Consider the following 27410-nt stretch of genomic DNA (forward strand, 5'->3'; position numbering starts at 1 on the left):
AATATGTACAGAATATAAATATATTTATATTATATATTAATATATATATTATATTTATAGAAACTCAGAAATCATTCTCTTTAAAAAAAATTCACGTGTATACTTGTTCATATTAATCACAGACCATTTAAAATCAAACATTTATCCACTTGCACTATCATGTGCAGTTTATATTAGATGTCCACATACTCTAAATTGCAGATTGGCCAGCATCTTGTGTAGTTAATGTTAGAATGCAGTAACATTTACAGGCTATTAAAAACAAAATATGCTTAGTCCCGCAGCAATTCATGTGTACAAACATATAATGAAAACATATGAGCATTTAAATACTGAGTTTTACAAACCCTGTCTTTAAAAAGGTGGTAATACGAAATTTTTAAAGTCAAGATGATTTTAAGATATACAATAAATTCATCATCAGGGGGTTTAAATTCAGATTTACTTTGGCAATATTTAACAGAAGAAAATAACTGTTTATTAAACCTAGGAAAATTGTTGATTAATTAATGCTATTCTTGGTGTGTATACATATATGTTTTTGTTGCTTCGTTTTACTGACAAAAGGTTTATTCACTAGTATTGAGAATAATTTATAAATAGCTTCAATCTGCACTTTAATTAGTCATTGTCATGGATACAAAATATGTATTTAAAAGAAAAAGATTTCACATTACTTCTAATGATACTATGAAGGCATTCGGCAGAGGTTACTTCTTATGATACTATGAAGGCATTCTGCAGAGGTTTCAGGAGGCTGTGTTTGAGAAATACAAGCTTTATTTTCCTCATATTTTTTAGCATCTACAGCCTTTTCAGTTTTGTAAAATATATTGTTTATATGCTATAGTTATTAGCAGGTGAGATGTCACGAGCTGATAGCACCCTTAAACACCTAGTAGCACAGAAATATCTTAAATGCTGTTTTTTTTTTTTCAAGGCTGCTGCTCTGAACAATCTAAAGTAAATATAGCATAAAATAAAATTATGGCAGAAAAATGAACTATAACAGAAATAATCAATTTGAACACAGGGCTATATAATTCATGTTTGCGAAAAAAAAATCCACACTACACATACAGTGTGTGCTTTAATTTGTGCTGTCTTCTTCATGCAGCCAGTATCAGCTGACTATAAATGAAATAAAATTCTGTGGAAGTCATATTTTCCAGAAGATTCCAGAGTGGTTGATGCCAAGGCAGGCTTAGTCCACAAACCTGTCAAAAATGACTTAAAGAACTTGGTAGTGGTTCTTAACCACTTCAGTACTAACACAAGTGAGATAATATAACAATAATAAACCAGACTTCTGAAGTATGGCATATTTACAGAAGAAAATTAAGAAACCAGTTCTTTAAACTGTTAATAACCAGTGCTGACCAACTCTTGCTGGCTAGTAGAGCAGCTATGAAATAGCTGTACAAACAAACAAAAATTCAGGATGTATGATGCTAAAAAGTATAGCAATACAGTTCTGAGGATATCAGATATTTTTAACTGCTATAGAAAGTCAGAAGCATTAAGAGTGGGACAGTATGCAACTTTCCAACTGCACAGAAAACTGAAAATTTCAGCTAGACAATATGCAATACAAAGGAGGTAAAGCAAACTTCAGCTACATCCTGTATGATCCAAAAGATTCCACAAAATAACCACAAATCCTATAGAGATATTAAACATATTTCAGAAATTTTATGAACATTTGTATAAACCAGAGGAATGTGAAAACCAAGAAAAGGTGCAAAGGAAATATTCACGGAAGACTTAACTATATCAAGGTTAGAGGAAGATGAGGCTGAAAAATGAATAGCAAATTATAGCAGGAACACATGAGATAAAAATGCGATGCATAATCAATCAACAGAGAAGTCTCCAGCAACAGACAATATTCCTGTGGAAGTTACGCGGTAAGAAAGTAATAAAGATATGTACGTTTTTCCTTAACAGTACTTTAGAGAGTGGAAACACCAGTGGCTTGGAAAAAAAAAAGCAGTGATGGATTTATTACCTATATGGAGTAAAGTCCCTTCAGACCCAACTTCATATAGACACATTTCAATTTTAAGTCATTATTATAAAGTTTATGTCTATGCTAGCTAAGAGAATGACAATGTTGCTGAAAAAACTGACAGACTTGAATCAGTCATTTTGTAGAAAGAAGGTAAACATTTGATAACAGAACAGTGATGAGCCAAAGGGAAATGGAACATAAAAAAATACTGTTACTGTTAGTGGGGTCTTGATACAGAGAAAACATTTAGTAGTGTCTGCTCTGACTGTATGAGGAGGGCAATGGAAGCACTTGTACTCCTTGATAAAATAATAGAGTTAATTAAGATATATGAGGGGCTGGAGGCAAGAATTAAGGTGAGAACCTAGGTATCTCTCCAACAAACTGTGTTTGAACAGAGGAACCAGACAAGGTTGACCTCTTTCCCCTTGACATCTGCTTTATATTTATCACCATTGGGAAAGAAAATAAGGGACTCATGAATTCAGGCATGTAACTGGCATGAAAATTAATAAAAGTTAGCCTTATTTGCAGATATTACTTTGTCCTTAATAAATCTACAAAAGGACATTTCACTACTGCAGAATACTTGAAGACAGTTTAAGTATGTTTGGATACAAAATTAATGAAGATAAAACAAAGGCTACAGCAGTAAACTATATAACCGCACATGATTTGGTTTAGCAATAGCCATACTTATGGGGACGTGTAAGGATTAAAAAGGATTCTGTTATTGCAGTTAAGGATATGTGGGAAGAGACTAAACAAAATAATTCAAAAACCAAGAAACTGGAAATTCTTGAATATTAACATGGGCAGTATGATACAAGCAGAGGAAATGTTTCAGTCCCCTTAGTTTTATAAACAGGTCAGGCATACTTTTATCAACCAGAGGAGAAGTTTTGGACAGTAAATAAAAAAAAGAGTTGAAGGAATTTATTTGGCAAAGAAAAATTGCAAGTCTTAAGTGGTACAAGGTGGTTTAGGATTACTTGATCTGAATGGATACTTCAGAGCTACGTAGTTAAGGCTGACATACATTAAACAAGCAGAAGGATTTTTATTAAAATAGAAAGGGATAATGATGAAATGGTGGGGAGATTTTAAGAAACAATGAGAAAATGAAATGGGATTTTGGATGCAGACACTTAAGGAGAATAACAATAACCATACAGAAATATTATATTCATAAAGTTGCAGATAGGATTCTAAGAACTACACCAACATGGGAATGTAGCACTGTGATTTTGCCAATAAGGATGACTGTAAATAGGGGTATAAAAAACAGGCAAGAACAAGATGGAATTAACTGGACAAAACTGGCAAAGGAACAGACATATTGGGAGCAAATAACTAGAGAGAGAATGGTAATGGAGAGGAATGAGGCCAAGCAGAAGTTTGGACTGCAGGTCAGAGACTGCCTTCCCTACCAGGCATTGATATCAGAATATAGTCAAATAGAAAGGAACAGGGGAGTACAAAATGAAATATCCATTTTAGTACAGTTTTTAAAAGAGTCTAGAACATAAGCTGTTATTAAAACAGAATAATAAGTAAGGCATATAAAATATTGCATAATAATAACTATAAGAATCAACCAGAGGACACAGAAAATAATTGAGAGAGAGACTGGAAAGTCATTTATGAAGGAACAATTGGATAACATCTGTATGACAGTAGATACTGGAGGTGTGATAGAAAAAAAGAGAAAGGTAACTCAGAACATGTTTTTGGGACTGTAAGGAATTGGCAGATTTTTAAAAATTCCCGACAGAGAACTTAGTCAGAAATGTTGGGGGAGCAAATGGCTGCAACTAAGGAAATGATTCTTTTGAGTTGTGACACAGGATTTGGACGGCTATAAGAAGTAGGGCCTTACTAAGTTTATTTATTTATTTTATTTGTATTTAACATTTGTTAACCAGGAAAGTCCAGCTTGGAACAAAGCCAATTTTCAGTGGAGGCCCAGGGAGAAACGCTCCAGACATATGTCTTTGCTTAGTGTTACTAGCTACCAAAAAAGGTATTACTAGAAAATGGAAATCAAAATTGGATGGCTATATGAAGTAGTGACTTACTAAGTTTAGTGCTACTGGTTATCAAAAAATGGTATTACTAGAAAATGGAAAACAAAATGTAAACTAACTAACTGAAGTACTGAATATTGTAAAGGAGATGAAAGAACTAGATGTGGTGCACTTCAGAAAAGGGAATAAGCAAATTGCATAGATATGCATGGAAGAACCAAGTGGTTAGTTTGAGGGAGTGAAGGTTCAGGAAAGGCAGACCAAAGGATGAGAACTCAGACCTGAAACAGGGTCCAGAACCTAGGGCAGGTGTAGAAGGTGAGGCCAAAGGAAGGAGAAAGAGTCATGTACTTACCATAACTTGGAATCTGTGCTATCCAGTGTCATTATTAATTACGGATGGGTCTTGGATCCGACTTTGGATCCAAGCCGGTAGTGCAAGTGACTGCTCCTGAGTTCAAGCTCCTCCCCTCCCAAGATCCCCTGCTACCCATAATTCTCAGATTGAGTTTGATAGATAGAAACAAGGACAAACTGCCCACAATAATGCACAGGAATACTAAAACACCATTACTCCATGACTTCCCAGTCAACAAAAGGAGGGGGGATGGAGGGTGGGAATGTGATGAATATTGACACTGGATAGCACAGATTCCAAGTTATGGTAAGTACATACATTTATCAGATGCTATTCATGTCACTATTTATCATGGAGGGGTCACAGTGCCCAGCTATCCACAACCCTGGGAGGTCTCAAAGAAAGACATACCGAAGCACAGAAGAACCAAATGAAGCTCTGCCCCTGGACGCTAAGTCCAGTTTGTAATGTGTTACAAAGCTCTGGGGATTTGACTAAGTAGCAGCAGCACAAATGTCATCCAAGGAAGTCCTTGCCCAGAAGGCCGAAGAGTTGGCCACCGACCTAGGAGAATGGGCTTTAACTGGATTGGGAAGTTCAATGTGATGTATTTCATAAATGTGAGCTATACAAGCGATACAACAACAAAAAAAAAGAAACCTAGGAAATGGTCTGACCTTTCTTGGCCTGAGAGAATGCCATGAAAAGTTGATCCGATTTTCAAAAATTCTCAGTTCTCTTCAAATAGAAATGTAGCTGCTTATGCACATCCAGGCAATGCAGTTTTGTACTCTTTGTTCAAAAAATTGGGAAAGAAGACGGGAAGTTGAACTGACTGATTAATATTTAGCCTCTGAGGCTACTTTAGGAATTAATGAAGGAATGGCTTGGAGAAATACCCTATCCTTGTGAAAAACCATAAAGGGGGCTTTGATGCAAAGAGCCTGCAATTCAGAAATCTTCTTGGCCGAGGTAATAGCCACAGCAAGTGCCATCTTCCAAGACAGAAACTTAATATTACACTTAACCGCAGGCTCGAAGGGAGGTTGTGTCAGGGACTGCAGCACCAAAATAAGATCCCAAGGAGGAGACGGATCTTTGAAAGGAGGCCTGAGCAAGAAAACTCCCTTAAGAAAGGCCTTGCACAGCCTAGAAGACAATGGGGCTTTCACTTAACTGGAAGTTGGATATAGCTGCCAACTGAAGTTTAATTGTTAAGAAACTAGCCCCTTGTTGAAACAGAGAGGAAAGGACTAGAAGCTGAGAATGGATCTATAGCACGCTGATAAGCCCACAGACAGAATCCCTTCCATTTGCTGGAATAAACCTTTTTAGTAGAAGGGCTTTGGGAGGCTAAGATGATGTTCTTCACAGAAGAAGGCAGTTTAAGCTGGTTGACAATTACTGGAGCTGGAGGTACCAAACTGTCAGCCGAAGGGACTGAAGTTTGGGAAGAGGAAGCCCCCAGGGATGGAAAATGAGATCCTGGGCTTGATCTAATAACCAAGGTGGATATTTCAGATGAGACCAAAGGAGGAAGAACCACGTCTGACGAGGCCAGAAGAGGGCAATGAGGATGAGATGAGTCTTTAGGCAACGTGCTTTCTGTAAGACTTTGGGAATGAGGGGAGTTGGAGGATAGGTGTTCAGAAGACCCGGCGACCAATCATGGATCAGAGCATCCCTGGGAGACTCCCTCTGTGGAGGGATCAGGGCAAAGTATTTCCTGCATTTGTGATTGATCGGGGAGGCAAACAGATCGCAAGGGAGACCTCAATGGTCGAAAATCTGACTCACAACTGACTGGTTCAGGGATCACTCATGGTGGCTCAGAAAAGATCTGCTGAACCTGTCTGCCAAAATGTTAGAATCACCGGGAATAAGAGTTGCAAGAAGAAAGCACTCAGAGGAAATCACCCATTCCCACACCCTCATAACCTCTCTGCACAGAGGATACGATCGTGTTCCCCCCTTTTTGTTGATGTACCAGACTACCGTCATTTTGTCTGTCTGAACTGGCACAGTCCTGAGGTGCAGATATAGTCCTGGAAGGCTTGCAATGAGAGGAGGACTGCTCTCATCTTTAGGACATTGATGTGCAACTTGGTCTCCAATGGGGACCACGTGCCTTGGACTGTCCTGCCCTGAAAATGCCCCTCACCCCAACAGGGAGTCATCCATGGTTAGGGGCTGGGGGAGACAAAAGGGTCTCCCTAGCAGAATGTCTTTAGACTGGAGCCACCACAGTAAGTGACACCAGCAGACCTGAGAGACCCTTACTGTCATGGACATAGGATGGAGATGAGTCGACCACTGCACCCCAAGGGTCCATTGAAGAGCTCGCATGTGATACCTGGTGAAGGGCGCCAACTGAATTGCTGCCACCATGGAACCGAGGGCTTGTAGGATCAAATGGGCAGGAACACTCTTCCAATCCAGAAGAAGGTGGACTTGTTCTTGAATTGCGTCTACCCTGTGTGGGGAAGCATCTGCATTTTCCAACACCGTGTCTAGAAGAACCCTTATAAATTCCAACCTCTGGCACAGAGCAAGAAAAGATTAGGGAAGGTTGACTGTGATGCCCAGGTCCTGAAAGAGGCCGAGAGTGTAATTTGTGGCTCGAACGAGTTGATGCCTTTTGGGAGCAGAGCTGAACTTGCCAGGGACCCAGGCGGTGGTGGAATGCAAACACTACCCGACACCAACTGCCTCTCCCTGGGCATGCTCTGACCCTGGGAAACCAAACTTGGAAAAGGAGAGAGGAGTTCTGACAAAGGTGAAGAGCCCCTTGGCAAGCAACTTGGGAACAGTAAAAAGCAAAATTCAATTTGGCCTTTGAGGAAGCTCATCATCCGATCGATGTCTGAAGGGAGTAAACTTCTGGGAGACCTGGAGGAAACGGAAGAATGGTCTGACTGAGCTGAAGGTCTGCATTCTCTGGAGGAGGACCTACTGGACTGTTTCGGATCGGACTTTCTAATAGTGGCCAAGGCATAATCAATAACAATAGGCTCCGAGGAAGCTGTTGGATCCAACGGCCTGGATGGATCAGAGGGCAGTAGGGACCCCATGGATGGATCCGACAGGCCAGTCATATTAGAGGGGGTTTTGGACCTGACCAGATCTGAGGAACTCTGAGGAGTTGGATCAGACTGCGGTAGCAGAGGTTCTCGGACACAATGCCCCAGAGGCTGGACTTGGATCTGGGGAACTAGCATCTGAGAGCCTCTTGGCCTTTTGCAGGAGAGCCCCAAGAGGAGGAGGGCTTCCTCTTGGGGTCTGAAGGGGCTTTAGAGGGGGAAACCTGACACCAGGGGACCCCCTTTAGCAAGCTCGTTTAGCTACAACTTATTTCTACAGTCTAGGAGAGCCCTGGGGTTGAATCCCACACATCACATTCAACCTCTAAATGGGACTCTCCTAGACAGTAGACAAACTCCTCATGTGTATCGGTGGAAGCTAACTTCCGACCGGATGAGGAGCAGCATCTGAACCCAGGGGGTTTGTCCGACATCCTAACACACAAACCACCCAGCACACACGCACGCACGCACACACATGCATACATGCACGCATGCAGGCACACACACACACACACACACACACACACACACACACACACACACACACACACACACACACACAAACGAAAGGAGGAGAAGGAAAGACAGCAAGGAAGGGAACTACCACTAATGGAACAAGGCGGGAAACCCAAGAAAAAGCCTAACGGATCTACCAATGGTTAACAGAGGGGAGGGAACTAGCTACTAAAAGATAAGAGAGAGAAAGGGGAAAGAAAAAATCCCAAGAAATACAAAAAGGAGCTACTTATCTTTAAAGAAGGCTTGAGCGTCAGAGAGCACGTCCACTCACAATTCGCAGCAAATGAGATCTGAGGATTATGAGCAGCAGGGGATCTTGGGAGGCGAGGAGCTTGAGCTCAGGAGCTGCCACTAGCACTGCTGGCTCAGATCAGAGGTCGGATCCAAGACCCATCTGTGATCAATAATGACATGGATAGCATCAGATCCAAAGTTGCTGGGACCATAATGGGGCAATAAGGATGACAGTCTCTCTGCAACTGACTACTTATTGAAGAAACTTGATTAACAAAGGAGTTCGGGGAAAGGCGCATATTAAACATGGGGACAAAGTATGCAGCAGAGCATCCCTTGGTGACTGTCCAGCTGGTGGGATCAGGGCATAGAAACTGCAGCACTTTGTCTAGGATAGGGAAGCAAACAGGTTGCAGCAGGGGATGCCCAAGCAGCTGAAAATCTGAACCACTATCTCCGGATCCAGACAGAACTTGTGAGGCAGAATAATGTGTCTGCTCAGACTGTCCACCAGCATGTTGGATTTCCTTAGGACGTGTTTTGTGAACAGAAATTGTTCTGAGGAAACTATCCACTGCCAAACTTTTATGGCCTCTTGACACAGAGACAGAATGGAGTTCCACTTTGCTTGCTTAAATACCATACTACCAACACATTACTGGTCTGGATGGCAATCGCACCCTTGGGAGATGGTCCTGAAAAGGCCAACAATGTTAGAAGGACCACTCTCATCTCCAAGACGTTGATGTGAAGATTGGCCTTGTTCTGAGATCAGGTGCCTTAGTCAGTCTTCCCCTTGAAATGCCCCCACTCCAGAAGGGAAGCATACATAGTGTTACTGTGGCCTGAGGATGAGGAAGAACAAAAGTTCAATCAGCCACGACTACAGAAAAATCCATCCACCATCAGGTGTGGGGAAGACAAACTGGAAAATTTATAGAATGAGCCAGATAAGACCAATAAACTGCTACTGTCCACTGTAGCACTCGCATGTGGAAACTCATTAATGGAACTATAGAAACAGAGGCAGACATATGCCCAAGGAGACAAAGAATGGAGAATGCTGGAGGTTTGTGAAACTGAAGGATGTGAGAAACTGCAAACAAAGAGACTTCAAGTCTTGATGAATGTAGTTTGGTTGTTTGAGTGATTGTATCCAAATGGCAACTGATAAATTCCAGTACTTGAATCGATTCCATGCTGTATTTCTCATAATTTACTGTTATGCCCAAGGATAAACACAGCTGGAGCACGGAATATAGGGCCTTGATCAGTGGCATTAATCACACTTGTAGCACTAGATGTGTAGGATGCCTGATCCTTTTCAAGATGACAGTGCTTGAAAAGCAGGCCTTAGATGTTTTTTTTTATGTCAATGTAACTTAATCAAGATACTGAATTTGCAGTATTCCATGCCACAATTTAGCACATTAAAATGTGAGAAAGTTACTTTTGTAGAATATGAAATGCAAAAAGCTGCTTTTCTTATTCACCTGGAAAGATTTTTTTCACATTTCATTATTTTGACTTCTATTTCCTGGCAGTTGTAATCCAGCCTGTGACAGTCAAGAATGTTACAAATAGCTGAATGCCAGTACATATTTATGAGTGGAATGTAAAGACACTCTCCATCCAGACTAACACAAACCAAATTGGTATACTCTAACTACACTGTACTCTGCCTGAGGCTATCTGCATTAATTAAAATACTCAAGTCATTTAACCCAACTCTCACATCTTACTGACAACAGTCTATTTTTACCCAGCTACATAAATGTTCTGCTGCTCTATTCAACTAGAAGTCTAAACCTCAAAATGCACGCTCTCGAGGCACTCCTAAAAATGGAGAACATCGATAGGTGTGCAGTAACTGAGACCTGATTCAAGGCTCCAGAGAGTACCCCTGCAATACCAGGCTACAATTCTTACCACACTATTCAGCCACAAAACCAAGACTGAAGCACTAAAGGTGGAGGAGTGTCAATATTCACCAAGGATATTCACACCTCCAGGCTAGTTGCTCAACACAATGCATCTGAAATTCTCCAGGTGCAACTAACACTAGGTAAGACTGCAATCCAAATTGTAGCTTGCTACAGATCCCCCACCATGCCCCAAGATTCTCACTACACCTTTCTAAACATACTGGAAAATATTAAGATACAACCAAACACCCTAATACTGGGTGATTTCAACTACCCTGCCATTAACTGGGAAAACTACTCGGGTACCAACTCCTTTTCCCAACGGTTCTTGGAATTCATAAATTCCAACGCCCTGGATCAACTAATCCATTGTCCCACCAGGGGCTCCAATATCCTAGACCTGGTCATTACCAACATGGAAGACAGATGCTCCACACCAGTGGTAACCCCCTCAGTGGTCAGGTCTAACCATAAGCAAATCACCCTTGACATCCACATCCCACCCCCACCCCCCAGTAAGGAAACCTAGTTAAAAAACTTCTCCAAAGCCAACTTCATGCTACTGAAGTCGGAAGTGACTAACTTCATAACACCCACGCAGACGGGATCTGGATGTTCAACTGCAGACTCCAACACTAAGGCACTGTACGAGCACATCCACTCGTGCATGAATCATGCCATCCCAAATAGAACCAAGATGCTCTTCTCCAAAAAAAGGAAGACAATCTGGTAGTCCCCTTCTATAAACAAACTATACAACAGAAGGAAGAAACTATTGCAGAAAAGAAGAAAATCCCAGGATGCAAAATACTTCCTCACCAGCCTCAGTAAGAAGCTGAGATCCCTCATAAAATCCTCAAAAGCTAGTTACGAAAATAAAATTGCTAAAGATTCCAAAGACAACCACAAGGCATTCTATAGTTATGTCAAGAATCTAAATGGCAATGCTCAGATCTGCTCTGAGCTACAACAGAATGGCATTAAATATACTGATCCCAAGGATATTGCCAATATCCTGGCAGATTGATTTAGTGCCAACTTCACCCCCCTCTCACCCCGAAAAGGGCCCATCTCAATACCAAAAGATTGTGAAATTCCGATAATCATGGCCACACAGGTAGAAACTGCACTCTCCAAAGCTAAGAATACAGCATCCATGGGGCCAGATGACATCCCAGGCTGTGTACTACATGAACTGCAAAAGGAACTGGCACCTCACCTAAGTGTCATGTTTAATCATAGCCTCACCTCAGGCTTCGTGCCCCCTGAGTGGCGCACAGCTACAGTTATCCCACTCCTTAAGGGAGGATTCTGCCTTGGATCCTGGGAACTACCATCCCATCAGTCTGACAAGCCTGATCTGCAAGGGCATGGAACGCATTATCATGGAACTTATAAACAAAGACTTTGGCAACCTTCAAACACTGGACCCCACCCAGTTTCGGTTTATGAAGGGCCGATCTTGTCTCCTGAATCTGACTGACTTCTTCGAATCAGTCTCCAGAGCTGTGGACAAGGGTAAGATGGTCCACACAGCCTATCTGGACCACGCCAAGGCCTTCGACACCATCCCCCACTCTGGAATCATAGATAAACTTACTAAGCTGGGCATAAATCCCTACATCACTCGATGGGTTGCCAACTGGCTTACTGACAGAACCCAGACTGTAAAAGTAGCAGACTCCAAATCCAGCTCCAGACAAGTGGAGTACCTCAGGGTTCAGTCCTGGGACCACTCTTGTTTGGCATCTACTTCTCTAAAGTACAGGCCAACACTAAGGGACTCTGGCTAACAAAGTTCGCAGATGACTGCAAACTGGGAGCCATTGCTGAATCCCCAAATGATGTGGATATTCTACAAAAGGGCCTTACAGAAACAGATGCTTGGTGCCAGAGCCATGGGCTCAAGCTTAATGCCAAGAAATGCATAGTTATCCCCTTTGGAAAAAAACATGTACCCATGAATTACCACATAGGTGGTAGGACACTAAACATCAAAAGTGTGATGAGAGACTTAGGGACACAGGTGGACAGTGGTCTCACTTTCGATAACCACATCGCCACAACAGTCAGGAAATCCTTCTATGTGGCACACCTCATCATTAAGGGCTTTTCATCCAGAAAAAAGGAGGTCATTGTCCCACTGTACTCATCCCTCATTAGACCCATTATAGAGAATAATGCCCCGTTTGGTATGTACCTCACAAGGCATCTGCAACAGCTGGAAAGGCCACAGAAATACCTCACTAAAAGAATCACAGGCCTAAAGCAGTTGGCATATGCTGATTGTCTAAAAACACACCAGCTATACTCTGTGGCATATCGTCTACTCAGAGGCGATCTCTGCTTAACATACAAGGCCATGTCATACCCTGAGCTGTTGGACATGCTCCATTTAAAGAAATCCCAATCCCTCAGAACCACATGCTCCAGGGATCTAAACCTTGTCATCACAATGAACAAAACATGCTGGAGGAATAGGTTCCTGACCCAGAGACTCCCCATACTCTGGAATAGACTGCCCATACATATCAAGAAAAGTGCCTCATTGGCCCTCTTCAAAAGGAACCTTGATGATTGGATGGGAGACAGGAAATTCTCCCCGGGGATCATGTCAGTCGCCCTGCTAGACAGGGGCCCAGAGAAGTAAATATTGTGGGAAGAAATATCCAGGGAATTATGGCTAGGCTTGCATAGGCTCTAGGGCCGATAGCCTAATACCAACCTATGAACCTATGAACTCTCCCTGCATTTGCTGCCTAAGTGATTCCTCAATCTAGTACCATCACTGTTCTTATTACTGGGCTTATACACTGCAGCATTATCTTGTAGCACCCAGAAATCCTGTCTCATTATTTACTCATGACTTTGCTTTCCGAAGATTAATACTACTTGTGTCAACCTAAAGGTTTTCAAAAAAAAAACATGCTGAACAAATATCAATATTTGTAAAATATGCATAAAAGAAAATGTCACAATGAAGTGAATTGTCAAGCTGCAGTACATCTTTGCATATGCCTCATCACTGTCAAATGACAGTTCTTAAAACAAGTTGTACTGCACTTTTTTTTTGATAAAGAAAAGGTTTTCTTACCTAGGGTCTTCAAAAGGAGTGTTGTGTGCAAAAGCATCACCAATGGTGCCACATACTGAAGTGCAACGACACATAAGTAATAAAAAACTCGAGCAACCTGCAGTAAATAAAAACAGAAACTAAGTATAAAAACTGTTACAAATGTAAATCAAACTATCTGCTAAACTCTGTTTCACACAAGAATACAGAAAAAAACAATAAATATGCTATTAATTTATGTATTTTGCTACATGACCAAGTATATTTACAACTAATTCACATAACTTTTTAAATTCAACAACCCAAAATGCAGATAGTCTCACCACGATGAAATAATGGAGTGAAGCAGTAATAAAATCCACAAGTATGAAGCTTTAATAAGGATAAGCGCTTTCGCGTGGACTCCTCCACGCTTCATCAGATAAAAAATACAGCAAATTACATTGTTTAAATACCACTTATGGCGGGAACATTAAATAATTAAGAATCAATTAGTAAGCTTATTGCCACTCTTAAAGCCATAGTAACACTAATGCACAAATTAAAACGTCAACTTATAAGCTTTCAATGCAGTAAAAAATATAGCATTATAAAGCGCACTCAAAAACACAACATATAACATATTAAATATAATACATGTACATAAACTGCTCATCTCTAAAATAAAATCATAAACTTTTAGTGAAGAGACATCACGTCGCTGCATCAATATAATAAAAACAGACTTAATGAGTAACAGCAGATGGACGCTGCTGTTAATTCTAAAGAAAACATCAACGTATCAAAGCATGACTATTACCCATCAACGAAGACAAAGCTTGTAACTTCTAGAATATTATAGAATATTCACTAAAACTTTTTAAATTCCTAATTCAAGTTTATTGCCAGACTTACTCAAAATGCAGTACATATTAAAAATAGTTAATCATACGCAATGCGCCAACAACTCAGATAAGTGCTACTATGTGACCTGCAAAAATCTCCCCTGTATTGACTCTCAAGTGGTCTAATGTAAAAGTGGACCACAAGCCCAACTAGAACTATCCAGTCAACAAACTGAAGTAAATATTCTTCACACAAGATCAAGCAACTAGATTCAGTTAGGATTGGTGGTCCAAAAGAAAGGGCTAGTAACTGCAACCTTTTAAAAGAACAAACATCTGGCAGTTTAGTACAGATTTGAAAATGGTGGAAATCCGAGCAAGCCACATGACCAGAAACTGCTCGGGGGGGGGGGGGATCACTCATGAAAGCAAACCTGTGTACCTAGTAAATCTGCATAGTTGAGAAATGAGTAACTAAAAAAGAAAACAGCCTTGCTTTTACTGCAAATATATGTGCAAAAATGCTGTTTGCATTATGTGCGAGTGGATTAATGAAGAGTGTACCTATGGGTTAAGATGACACCACCACAAATTTTAATGGGCCGGGGGAAAAAGGGAGTCCTTTGGTACAGAAAAATCTCCAAACTTAATGCTGTGAATGTTGAGTGATTTCACCCATTCTCCTACTTTCAGTACCCGGAATAAGCAGCAGTGAAACTACAAAATAACTAGTTCAGCGGAAAAAAATCACAGGTGCTTTGCCATTAACAAAATCAGCAGAGCCATTAGTATGAGGTTTTGAAGCAGCAATCTTCAGTACACACTCGATGGACCAAAATAATGTCCAAATCTGAGAGATATTGAGGAGCTTTAGGAGGAATGGTGCCATTCAAAAATTAATGTAAAGAGGGGCGTGGCCAAGGATGAACACAGGATAGCAGCAGATTTCTTCAGCTCCACCAATTTCATTACACTGACAGGAATTAATTACTTAAAAAATTAATTTTTGAAGTAATTTTCTTTCTAAATACGTTTGTTTTATATAGTTCTTGAACTATATCTAAAAAAGAAAGGAAATCTTAACAATATTCCTGTCAGAAATCACTGTGGAAATTTTCCTGTCAGTTTATCAGTCTGAAATGAGTTCCAGTAAGACAAATTCTCAAGACTCCAGCATCAAGAAAGAACTTCAGTCTCTGATAATTATAATCCAGCAACTTACTGATAAAATGGATAAAATGGATACTAAAATAGACACCTTCATAGAAAAACTACAAAACAAATAGACCTGTTACATACAGACCTGCAACAACAGAAGAACCAGATGACAGGCATAGAAGAAGCTGTGAATGACATGGAAAATAGAATCCAAGAAGAGGAAATCAACATTGAGTTTCTGCTGAAACAAAATACACATTTACAAACAAAGCTGGATGACCTGGAAAATAGATCTAGGCGCAATAAAATTAGGATTTTTGGACTGCCAGAAAATATTGAAGGTAACAATATTACTTCTTTTTTAACAACTTGGCTCCCTAAAACTTTAGACTTACCAGAAGCATTCTCTTTTGGTATCGAAAGAGCACACAGATCTATAGCTAATACTAACTCTAACAAAAAATATCCTAGATCAGTTATAGTTAGATTTCTATCATCTTTTGATAAAGAGATGGTTCTTAAATCTGCTTGGGCTAAAGCTCCTGTTAAGATTAATGAGACAACTGTGCGTTTTGATAATGACTATTCTTCCATGGTAATAGCTAAAAGAAAAGTTTTTCTGCCACTAATAAGGGAGCTTAAAAAAGCACAGTTTAAAACATACCTTCTGTTTCCTGCCAAGCTTAAAATCTTCCTTCCTGATGGTCCTAAGGTTTTCGATGATTTAGACTCTGCTTTACTGTTTGTCAAAGAAAAAAGGATTTTGGATAAAATAGAAGAAATGGAATGGGCTAGTTCTTCATTAAATAGATTGGCAACTGAAGCTTCGTGGAAGACTTCAGAGAAGAAGAAGAGACTAAAAAACAAATGATTTGTTATATGTTATTTTTCTCTCTCATCATTTTAGTTCATTATTAATCTTTTTGAATATAGTTCCTGCATTTCCAGAAAGCCACAAATATTTTGGAAAAGATTTAATCAAAGTTATTCTCTATGTGCAAAGAAATGTTTTGTTTCATAACCAGTCAAAATACCTGAAGATTTAATGGCAAGCTGTGATTCAATTTGTTTCTCTTTCTGAAAAGTAAGGTTAGTAATTTGATACATTTTTTTATCTTTACCTTTTTTTTCCTTCTCCTTTTATTATTTTCTTTGTTTAAACAATGACATTCTATTTAGATTATGTAGTGGGTAAAGGGTGGGGAGGGCAGGAGAGAACAGTAATGAAAATATCATTAATAGAATAATAACATATTTATTCCTTGTAAAAGTTTTATAAGTTCTTCAAATGCTATTTCTAATTATACTTTCTTGATTATACTGCTTATGCCTGTTTGTAAATAATCTGTTATGCTTTAACTAATAATAATCAGAACTAAATAAGAGTAAATAATATGTTTTATTTTTAACTCTATTAATATAAACAGTAAGTAACATTCCATTGTATATACTTCTTACAGCTTTCTCTTACATTTTTTATTTCTGCCTCACTCCCTTTTATTTTTACTCTCTTTTTCTTTTCTTTATTAATATATAGAAATGCTTTTGATTGTGTGGGCACAGTGAATAATAGGATTTGTATGAAAATTGAGTTGGGAGAAGAATGTTGAGTTTTATTGCTTGTTGGTAATTTGGGGCTTAATTTCACTTACATAGAGGCTGTAATGATCTGTGGAATACATTGTGAAGGTTTTGTCATGTTTAGATGCATTTACACTACTAAATGAATGTTTGTCACTAGTTTTAATAAGTTTCCCGCCAAAATGTTAAGAGAGACAATCTGAGATGTGGGCTGTCTCATGCACAGTGTCCATGAACTACTTCAAAAGCTTCAACTCACAGAATTCTCACAGAGAAACTGAAAGCAGTTAGTATAACCTTTGACATAGTTATCACACTGACACACCACAGATTCAGGTAAAATACTCTATTCATAAAATTTGCCAGTTATAATGAGTCTAAATGATGTAGTTTCTTGTAGTAAGTAAATGTCTTATTTTAGAAGGCATAGAAAATGAAACATTTATTTAAATGTTTTTGAAAATCTACTTAACAGCAGCATAATAATCTGTGTTAAAAATTTGTGTTCCAAACATATACTTTACTATAACTCATTTAATTCATCTGATTGACAAGCATAAATAATCTTATAACTCTATTCTGGAAGAAATGTCATGTGATATATTTTAAAGCAGTAGGTTAGCATGATTGTAAAATCTGGTTACTAAAATGTGTTTGCTGTGCATTATTTTGTATAAAGCAGACAGATTTATTCTAGGGACAGCAAGTAGGATAGTGCTCAACAAAGACACAACTCAGTGAGATCATATATATATATATATATATATATATATATATATATATATATATATATGTGTGTGTGTGTGTGTGTGTGTGTATGTATGTGTATGTGTGTGTGTGTGTAAGTGTGATGGCTTTTTTTTTTTTTAATATAATAATGCAAGTGTTTCTGAGAATCTGCATAACTATCCAATATGATTTATAATAATATCTATGAATACAATATTTTACTCTATTGACAAAATGAATGTTTGCCACAAGTTTTAATAAGTTTCCCGCCAAAATGTTAAGGGAGACAATCTGGGATGTGGGCTGTCTCATGCACAGTGTCCATGAACTACTTCAAAAGCTTCAACTCACAGAATTCTCAAAGAGAAACTGAAAGCAGTTAGTATAACCTCTGATCTAGTTATCATACTGACACACCACAGATTCAGGAAAAATACTCTATTCATAAAATGTCAGTTATAATGAGTTTAAATGATGTAGTTTCTTGTAGTAAGTAAATGTCTTATTTTAGAAGGCATAGAAAATGAAACATTTATTTAAATGTTTTTGAAAATCTACTTAACAGCAGCATAATAATCTGTGTTAAAACTTCTGTTCCAAACATATACTTTATTATAATTCATTTAATTCATCTGATTGACAAGCATAAACAATTTTATAATTCTATTCTGGAAGAAATGTCATGTGATATATTTTAAAGCAGTAGGTTAGCATGATTGTAAAATCTGGTTACTAAAATGTGTTTGCTGTGCATTATTTTCTATAAAGCAGACAGATTTATTCTAGGGACAGCAAGTAGGATAGTGCTCAACAAGGACATAACTCAGTGAGATCATATATATATATATATATATATATATATATATATATGTGTGTGTGTGTGTGTGTGTGTATGTGTATGTGTGTGTGTGTCTGTGTGTATGTGTGTGATGGCTTTTTTTTTTAATAATGCAAGTGTTTCTGAGAATTTGCATAACTATGCAATATGATTTATAATAATTTTTATGAATACAATATTTTTCTCTATTGACAATAATGAGTTTAAGTAAATGCTCATATACAAACAATTCAAGCTTTTTTTTTGGAAGCTGTTAATAGTATTCACATGACAGAAAATAGATGCATCTTAATATATGTAATGTCTGAATCATATTAGCCAAAGTTTTTGATTTAAATGAATGTTAGAACCTAATTTTCTCTCCTCTTGATTTCTAACATCAAGATTATTTGAATGCTATTTGAATACAAGTGTTATATATTACATAGATCTATATAGTAGTATGAACAGTTTTAAAAAAAAAAAAAAAAAAAAAAGTTTATTTTAGTTTATATGATGCTGTTTTACCAAATTTGTAGTTTTGTCTTGATAGATAATTGAATTGAAAACTGTTAACCTCAGTTAAATATAACTAGTATTAAATTGATAAGGTGGTAGCTGAGGTACTGCTGCTTAGGGTAGGGGGTTAACTTGAGTAGTAAATACTACTCAAAGTTGGAGTTTTCAACTCCAGGCTGGATGCAAGGTTTAATCCTTACATTATTTTCACTTGTTCATTGTTATATGTATATAGTTTTGACATCCACAATATATTTTGTACACTCATTGTCACTACAAACAAAATTTAATCCTATACAAAATCCCATAAGAGATTTAATAAATACAGCTATATTTAAAGGTACACCTAAAAGAGGAGATGTAACATTATTTATCTTGTTATTTGTTATTTCGATCATAAGATTCTTGAGTTTTAAAAATGCCAAATGACATCTTTAAAAGGAATTTCTTTAAACATTAATGGATTGAATAATCCGTGTAAAAGGGCAAGCCTAATAAGATACATTAATTTACACAAGGCCAATCTAGTCTTCCTGCAAGAAACCCATCTCTTGAAAAAAGATATTGATAAACTAGCCACTAATAAGTATACAGTATTGGTTAGTTCAGAGCACACTCAGAAAAAAAGAGGAGTGGCTATTTTATGGAATAAAAGTATGCCCATTCCTAAAACCATTAAGTCTTTTCAGGATGACAAAGGAATGTTTTGTATGGTTACAATACAAATTAATGGGAAGACCTACACTTTAATTAATATATATTGGATACCTGGAATTGGTATTAATACAGTGAAACATCATATTGATAAGATCATATCATTCTCTATAGGGGATATTATTTTAGCTGGTGATTTTAATTGTATACTACATGAAAGTGATACTACCACTATAAGGAAAAGAAGAATTACATCTAATGCAAAACATTTAAATGATTTTGCTAATTCTTATCATTTGAATGATATTAATAATCAGATAGATTCAAAATCATTACCATACACCTTTTTTCTAACAGATACAAAACTTATTCAAAAATAGATAGGGTCTTTATTTCTAACCAGATGGTAACAGATTTAATTAATTCCAAAATCATTTCATGTCCTATATCTGATCATAACTCAATTGTTTTTGAATTCATGATAAAAATACTCATAATGTTCAGATCAAAAGGATACCAGCATACTTAACTCAGCTAAAAGACTATAAAGAATATATACTTTCAGAAGTACATTTTCTAGACATAAATAATACTCCTGAAGTCTTCATTGTCTATGTTTGGGATGCCTTAAAATCATATCTATATGGACAAAGTATCAGATGGTATAATAATAAAAGGAAATCTTGGGATAAGGAATTGTTAGATATTCAAAGTAAATTAGACTCTTATAAACATAATAATAAAGAAAATATTATGGACAAGAAAGTTATTGAAGAAATAAACAAACTAAATGAGAAATACAAAGAAATTTTAACTCAAAGTTAAAATAACTTTAGAGAAATACAAGTTTTGTCTTATTCAATAAGCCCCAAATACTTACATAGACTTAAAAATAAAACAAAAGATTGAATAAACAAAACCATATCAAAGAAATCTTTTCTCTAAGGAAAAGAAGAATGTTTCTAGTATACCAGAAATACTGGATGAATTTAGAAATCACTTTCACAAGATTAACCATAACAACATTAACATGGAACCTAAAGATAAAATAAAGGAGTTTATAACCACAAACATGAATAAAAAGCTTAATAAACAACAGATTAAACTATTGGACAAGAGTATTTCATATACAGAAGTTATTACACAAATAAATAAGCTTAAATCAAACAAAGCACTGGGTAATGATGGTATTATACCAGAGATATATAAAATCCTTTCTAAAACTACATATTCATTAATACATAAGGTTTTTATTTTGGCCCAAACTGAGTTAATAAACCCCCCCATCTTGGCAATATACATTTATTTCACCAATTTTAAAACCTAATAAAGATCCAACTAGATGTTCTTCATATCGACCCATCTCATTACTTAATGTTGATTATAAAATGTTTATGAGTATTTTTGCTGATAGATTGAAGACAATCATCCCCAGCATTATAGATATAGATCAGACGGGCATCATTGTAAATAGAAATACTTTTGATAATATAAGAAGAACTTTAACATTAATTGATTTTGTAAATAGGAAAAAGAAAGATTTAACACTTATTAGTCTTGATATAGGTTCAGCATTTGATTCAGTAAGTTGGGACTATCTGTTTACCTTACTGAAATGCACAAACTTCTCTGATGCATTTGTAAATTTAATTGAGCATTTATACAAAGGAACGCTGGCTTATATTAAGGTAGGAACATATGTTTCACAAACAATACCCATTCTTAAAGGTACAAAGCAAGGATGTCCACTTTCTCCACTATTATTCACTTTAGTAATGGAGCCTTGGGCTAATTTGATTAGAAACAGTACTGACATAGAGGGTTTTGAAATAGATGAAAATACAACATCAAAAATTCAACTTTTGCAGATGATGTTCTAATTACATCAGCAGGATCTAATTCTTCTATGCAGTCTTTATTTGATAAAATGATGAATTTTAAAAGTATTTCTGGTTTAATATTCAATGAAGAAAAACTAAAATACTACCTATATATACACGAAAAAATATTCTCATTAGTGATTTTACTAAATATGTACCCAATTCAGGTCAGATAACTTATTTAGGTATAATACTATCTAAAGATATTAAATCTATTATATATAATAACTATAATACCTGTTTTCTTAATATACAAAATCTTTTTAATACCTGGAATAATATGTTTTTTTACTATGGAGGAGAGACTTACAATTATTAAAATGATAATATTCCCCAAGATTTTATACTTAATACAATCAATAATACTTTCACCTACAAAAATAATTATCAAGAAACTGAATACACTAATGTTAAATTTCTTATGGGCACCTAATAGACCTAGGATTGCATTAAAGAAACATACTAATATAGCTGGTCTCAAGGGGGTATTTCTTTTCCAGACTTTAATTTATATATTATCTCTTCTATTATAAAAGTTATTACTTTATTAATAGATCAGTCATATATCACAAAATGGAAAGATTATTGGGAGCTAATTAGTATGCACTTCATGAAAATCTCCTTAACACATAAAAATATGATTGTAAATAACTCCATGTTGTGGTTGCTAAAGGAATTTTGTACTTCACCTATTACACCTAAACATATGGTTTGTTACCCATTAAATATTATTATTAGTTATCGTAACTTTATATTCATGCACCCTAAGTATAGGGAATGGAATTTTATTGTATTCCTATAATGTATACTCAGGGTATGCTTATGTCATCTACTTCTGAAGGAGCTCATTTAGCTATAGATAATGATCTAAAGTACTGGTATCAGCTGATATCTGATAATAAAGTTAAAAATCTAGATTTCTTAAAACAAGAATTTGATCTAAGAGAAACTTGCTGGTTAGAGGTTCAGATCTTTAGACAACATCTCATTGATAGAATAGATCTAATGTCTATAACAGTTAAAGAATCTATTCCAAAACTGATTGATTACTTGATATTAAATTTACAGCATAAAGTTTCTGATAAAGGTAAACTTTCATATATACATAAAATTATCAGACAAGAAACTTTTACAGTGTAGATTCATACTGGAATTATTTCACCTCTATTAATGGGGACCCACCAACTCAACAAGATAAACAATATATATTGGAATCTGCTTATAGAACTACATCTTCCATTGTCTGGAGACTTTATACATGGAAATTTTTACATAGATCTTTTATACACCTTTGATGATGAATAAAATAAATAATAAAGATAATCTATGTAAGAGATGTAATGTAGAAATTAATGCTGACTGGGCTCATATGTTTTATGACTGTATGAAGTTGAAAGAATACTGGAAGTCAATTAATGAATTTTTGCAGGCTCTTTTACAGATAATTTCATTATTTCTAAGTCTCTTATATTATTCAACACACCTGTACCTCAATGTGTTAAAAAGATTAAGCTTCCCTTGTTATGGTCTATCCTAGCAATGGCCAGGAAAATAATAACTAGAAATTGGATTTCAGATACACCTCCTTCGTTCAATGAATTTAAAAATGTTATGAATATAATGTGCCATATGGAAATAAGCACAATTAGAATGAGAACAACTAGAAAAACATCATATTATATTGTATGGGATAATTTACAAAATTTGTTAAAAAAATTCTAATTTCAATAGCACGGTATTTTAGTTTAATTAATTGATCTGATTGTAGTGGATGTCTTTGTAAATACTTTAGTTGTTTTGTTGAATATTATAATAATACCTATTTTTAATTACTTGTATAAAATTGTTATGATATTTCTCTTATATGTTAAAACAATAAACCTGTTTTGAAAAAAAAATTAATGTAAACACTTTTATGACTAAAGTACTTTTTTCTGCAGTGTGTGCAGTAAGTTAAATCATCCATGAACTCACTACTGTAAAGGAAATCATTTTTCATCTCACAGCATATCTAAGGGCATGGTGTCCAGATCCAGGGGCATAACTTTTCCACTGTACTTCACACCCATTAGAACAGCCATGGAGTATAATGCCCTTTCAGTATATATCTGTCCAAACACTTGTCATAATTGGAACAACCACAACTCTTTCACTAAAAAATAAATAAATAAATAAATAAATAAATAAATGGCCAAAATCAAAATCTATGTAGTTTTTAGGCCCGTTTCCACCACAATTTATTTTATTTCAGCATTTTTCTATTTTTTTTTCCCTGATGGGCTGTTGCAAAACTTGCCAATATGACATGATCAGGGTATTACTGATGCAATGAATGTCAAGGGTGAGAGGTTAGCGCACACACTTTCTGGATGATGCAACCTCAATAGTGTCTATTTAACTCTGGAGATAAGGGTCTTCCCTACTATATGAAGAAGCAACACAGCACTGCAATACTGATTTTGGATGATCCCCACTGGCAAACTAAAATACAGAGTTTCCCGATATGGTTGGGATGCCAATGTAATTGTTGCAATGAAGCCACTTCGCAGCATATGGCCTACTGTTGACATCTGAATTGCTATGGAAACCTTGGGATATGGGATTGTCTCTTAGGGGATCCCCTTCCCGTGCAGATGGGCTAAAGGGCTCACACCTGGCAGTAGTTTAACCCCCCACCCAGCTGGAGGTGATAAAGTTTGGCCTTCGTTAGATTAACAGTATACTGGATGGCTGGGCTTGCAGATGGACATCTTTTTCTTGTAATGAAGCCATTTTCCTTATTGAGATTTGATGAAGACTGGCTGGCCTTTATTGTTTCATGTAAGTTACTTGTGTCATAACTTAGTATGATTAGCTAAGGAATATCTACTCTTACATTCAATTATACCATTGACAAATCAGCTTAGTGAATGCATCTTTTCTACTTTTGGACAATACTCCTACATTAGTACTAAGTATGTGTTTACATATATCTGGAAAGGTCTTGGTTTTTCCTCCTCAGGTCACAAGTTCACATTTTCTTGTTTGTTGAACACATTTCAACTAGAAAGATTAATATGGCATCTAGCCTAAATTGTGACTGCAATAATAAAATGACATAAAAGGTTAATAGGTTCATATGCATTTGCCAAGCTAACGACCAATGGGGCCTTTATCAGCATAGACATGCAACCCAAATGTCCCTTACAAGTTATGGTGCCTCTGAGGTTATTTTAAGGGGCATATGTTAGTTAGGGCACGATTTAACAGCTGCCTCTGTCCAATAGAGGCATAGATGTCAGTCCAGGGGGTGAATTTCCAATTTCCCATCCATTGGTCTAGGTTGAGCTTGAATAGGTTTAGGGAAGGCCTCTGCTTGCACTGGTTGGGAAGCCTATTCCAGAGGAAGGGGATTCTCTGAGATTCATACCTGTCCCTCCAAAATGTCCTATTTAAGTCACAAGCAAAGTTTAAATCCTTAGATCTAGTTTCTGGTGCTGTTCATTTTGCTGATATGCAAAAAGTCCATCAGAGTGGGATCCAAGGATGCCTTGTATGCCAGGCATAAATCGCCCTTCAGCAGTCTGTAAGAAACACAGTATAGAGATAGGTCTTTCAGGCGATTTGCAGACACTGTGTTTACACACACTGTGCTCATTTTGTGAGGAATATCTGTGGGCGTTCCAGTTGTTGCATATGCCTGTCAGGTACATATGGAAGGGGGCATTATACTCTGATAAGGCTGAGTACAGTGGCACGATGACTTTCCTAGACCTAGATGCCATGCCCTTACTTATAAGCTGAGTGACACGTAATGATTTCTGACTACCTTACACGTTGGTTGAAAGCCAGGTTACTATCAACATTAGTCTGCAAATCCCATATAACTGTGTCTACTTTTAGGGGTATTTTATCAATGAGGTAGTTTGCCTGGGTGGCCGACTTCCCAAAAGGTACTATTATGCATTTCTGGTACTGAGTTTTAAACAGTGGCTTTGGTATTTTTCTGTATTAGAATTTTCTACAAGATGTTAGCATCTTGGGGGTTTCCAAGATTGCTCCTACCTTACAATCTGAAACTAGGTAAGCAAGAGGCCCTTGACATTAGCACTGACTTCTGAAAAATCAATTCTAAAGAGGAACAGATCCGGCATGGATTTCTAGGAGACTCCACTGGAAACCAACATCTTTGTGGCAGTTGTCTCATTTAATCCTAACTTTCTGGGTCCTGTGTGTCAGCCTGCTGGCTATGTAGTGAATTAAAAAGGAGTATATGCCTAATTCCATGAGTCTGTTTACAATGCACAAATGGGGTATGACATTAAAGCCTTAGCTAGGTCTAGGTAGGCAGTATGCACCATTTTGTCCTCATCCATTGCATTGGCAGCTTTCTCAAAGAAATGCACCAGATTCAGTAGGCATGACTTGTCTTTGACAAAACCATACTACTAGGTTGGGTCCAGTGTCTGAAGGTTTCCTATGTCACTGTTAATCATTTCAGAGATCATTCTTTCCATAGCTTTGCTTATGAGACTAGTCAGACTATTGAGTCTGCAGTTTCTGGGATACACTGATGTTCTGCTCTTGTGCAGAGGGATAAAAGTTGCAGTCTTCTATTTGCATGGCATGATGCCTGTGTGGAGGCCAACATTGAGTAGTGACACTAGTGGCCTGTTTGGTCATATTTCAGACTATTTAGAAGGCATCCTGGGATATTACTGGGGCCTACTGAAGCTGTACTATTAGCCTTAGAGTGAGCACCTGAGACCTGCTTCCTAGTGATAGTTGGAGGGATTACGTTAGATATTTCCTGAGAAGGTGGCTGGAGGTGGGGGGGGGGGTAAAGTTGGAATGGAATTTGTTGGGCAGAAGATTTGCTATATCTCCCGGTTCCATGAAAGTGACTCCATGTACCAACAGTTTGGCACTCTGTTGTGTTGATGCCTTTGAGGTTTCATAGCTAAAGAAAGTCTTAAGGTTGTCCATGGCCTGGGACTCTATATTTACCTCAAAATTTTATCAGCTGGACTTAATTAGTCCTCCTAGTTGTCTATTCATAGGTTCATACTAGGCTATCTGCCCTGGGGCAATTATAAGCCTAGCCCGATTCTGTATGGCTTACGCCACCCCTTGATTTGAGTATACTGTGCCCTTTGTAAGGTTTAGTTTACTGTGCCTCTGTCTAATAGTGACACAGGAGTAATTCCTGGGACAAACCTACGATCCCCCATCCACTTATCGAGATTCTTCTTGAAGAGATTCAGTGAGGTGCTCTGCCTCACATGAACTAGAATTCTATTCCAGAGCGAAGGGAGCCTCTGGGTTATGAACCTGTCCCTCCAGCAAGTTCTATTTATTTCTGTGCTGAGGTTCCAAGTCCCTCGAGCGTGTGGCTCTAAGGGATTTAGATTTACTGAGGTGGAGCATGTCCATTAATTCTGGATTTGACATAGCTTTGTATGTCAGGCATAGATCGCCTCGAAGTAGGCGGCATGCAACTGAGTAGAGCTGGAATTTTTTTAACCGAGCAGCATATGGCATCTGTTTGAGACCCTTGATCCTCTTAGTGAGATACTTTTGGGGTCTTTCTAATTGCTGCAGGTGTCAGGTAAGGTACATCCCAAAAGGGGCATTGTATTCTATGATGGGCCTGATGAGGGATGAATAAAGGGGCACGATTACCTCTCTTGATCTAGATGTGAAACCCTTCGTGATGAGGTGGAGGTGGGCTATGTAGAAGGTCTTTCTAACCACTTTGGCAATGTGGTTTTCAAAGGAGAGATTGCTATCAACTTGGGTCCCCAGGTTCCTAATAACTTTCTCTGTACTTAATGGGTTTCCGCCTATGTGGTAATTTGTGGGCACATTGTTTTTGCCAAAGGCTATGACTATACATTTTTTGGCATTTAGCTTTAAACCATGGCGCTGGCACCAGTTATCTGTCTCTGTGAGACCTTTTTGAAGGATGTCTGTGTCAGCTGGAGAGTTGATTATGGTGCCCAGTTTGCAGTCGTCTGCGAACTTGGTGAGTCATAGTCC

General features: G+C 37.3%; 1 protein-coding gene across 2 annotated transcripts in view; it reads right to left on the bottom strand.

The window, feature by feature from the left end:
* The window catches only part of TMEM161B (transmembrane protein 161B), an 885867-nt gene that overhangs the window by 40004 nt on the left and 818453 nt on the right, over positions 1 to 27410 (bottom strand). For both annotated transcript variants that reach the window (XM_044064157.1, XM_044064156.1), the window contains one exon: positions 13252 to 13348. In XM_044064157.1, coding sequence (XP_043920092.1) covers positions 13252 to 13348 — 97 coding nt within the window. The remainder of the gene's footprint in view (positions 1 to 13251; positions 13349 to 27410) is intronic.

The sequence above is a fragment of the Protopterus annectens genome, chromosome 2.part2 (assembly GCF_019279795.1).
Source record: "Protopterus annectens isolate FY-2018-M chromosome 2.part2, PAN1.0, whole genome shotgun sequence".
Taxonomy (NCBI): domain Eukaryota; kingdom Metazoa; phylum Chordata; order Ceratodontiformes; family Protopteridae; genus Protopterus; species Protopterus annectens.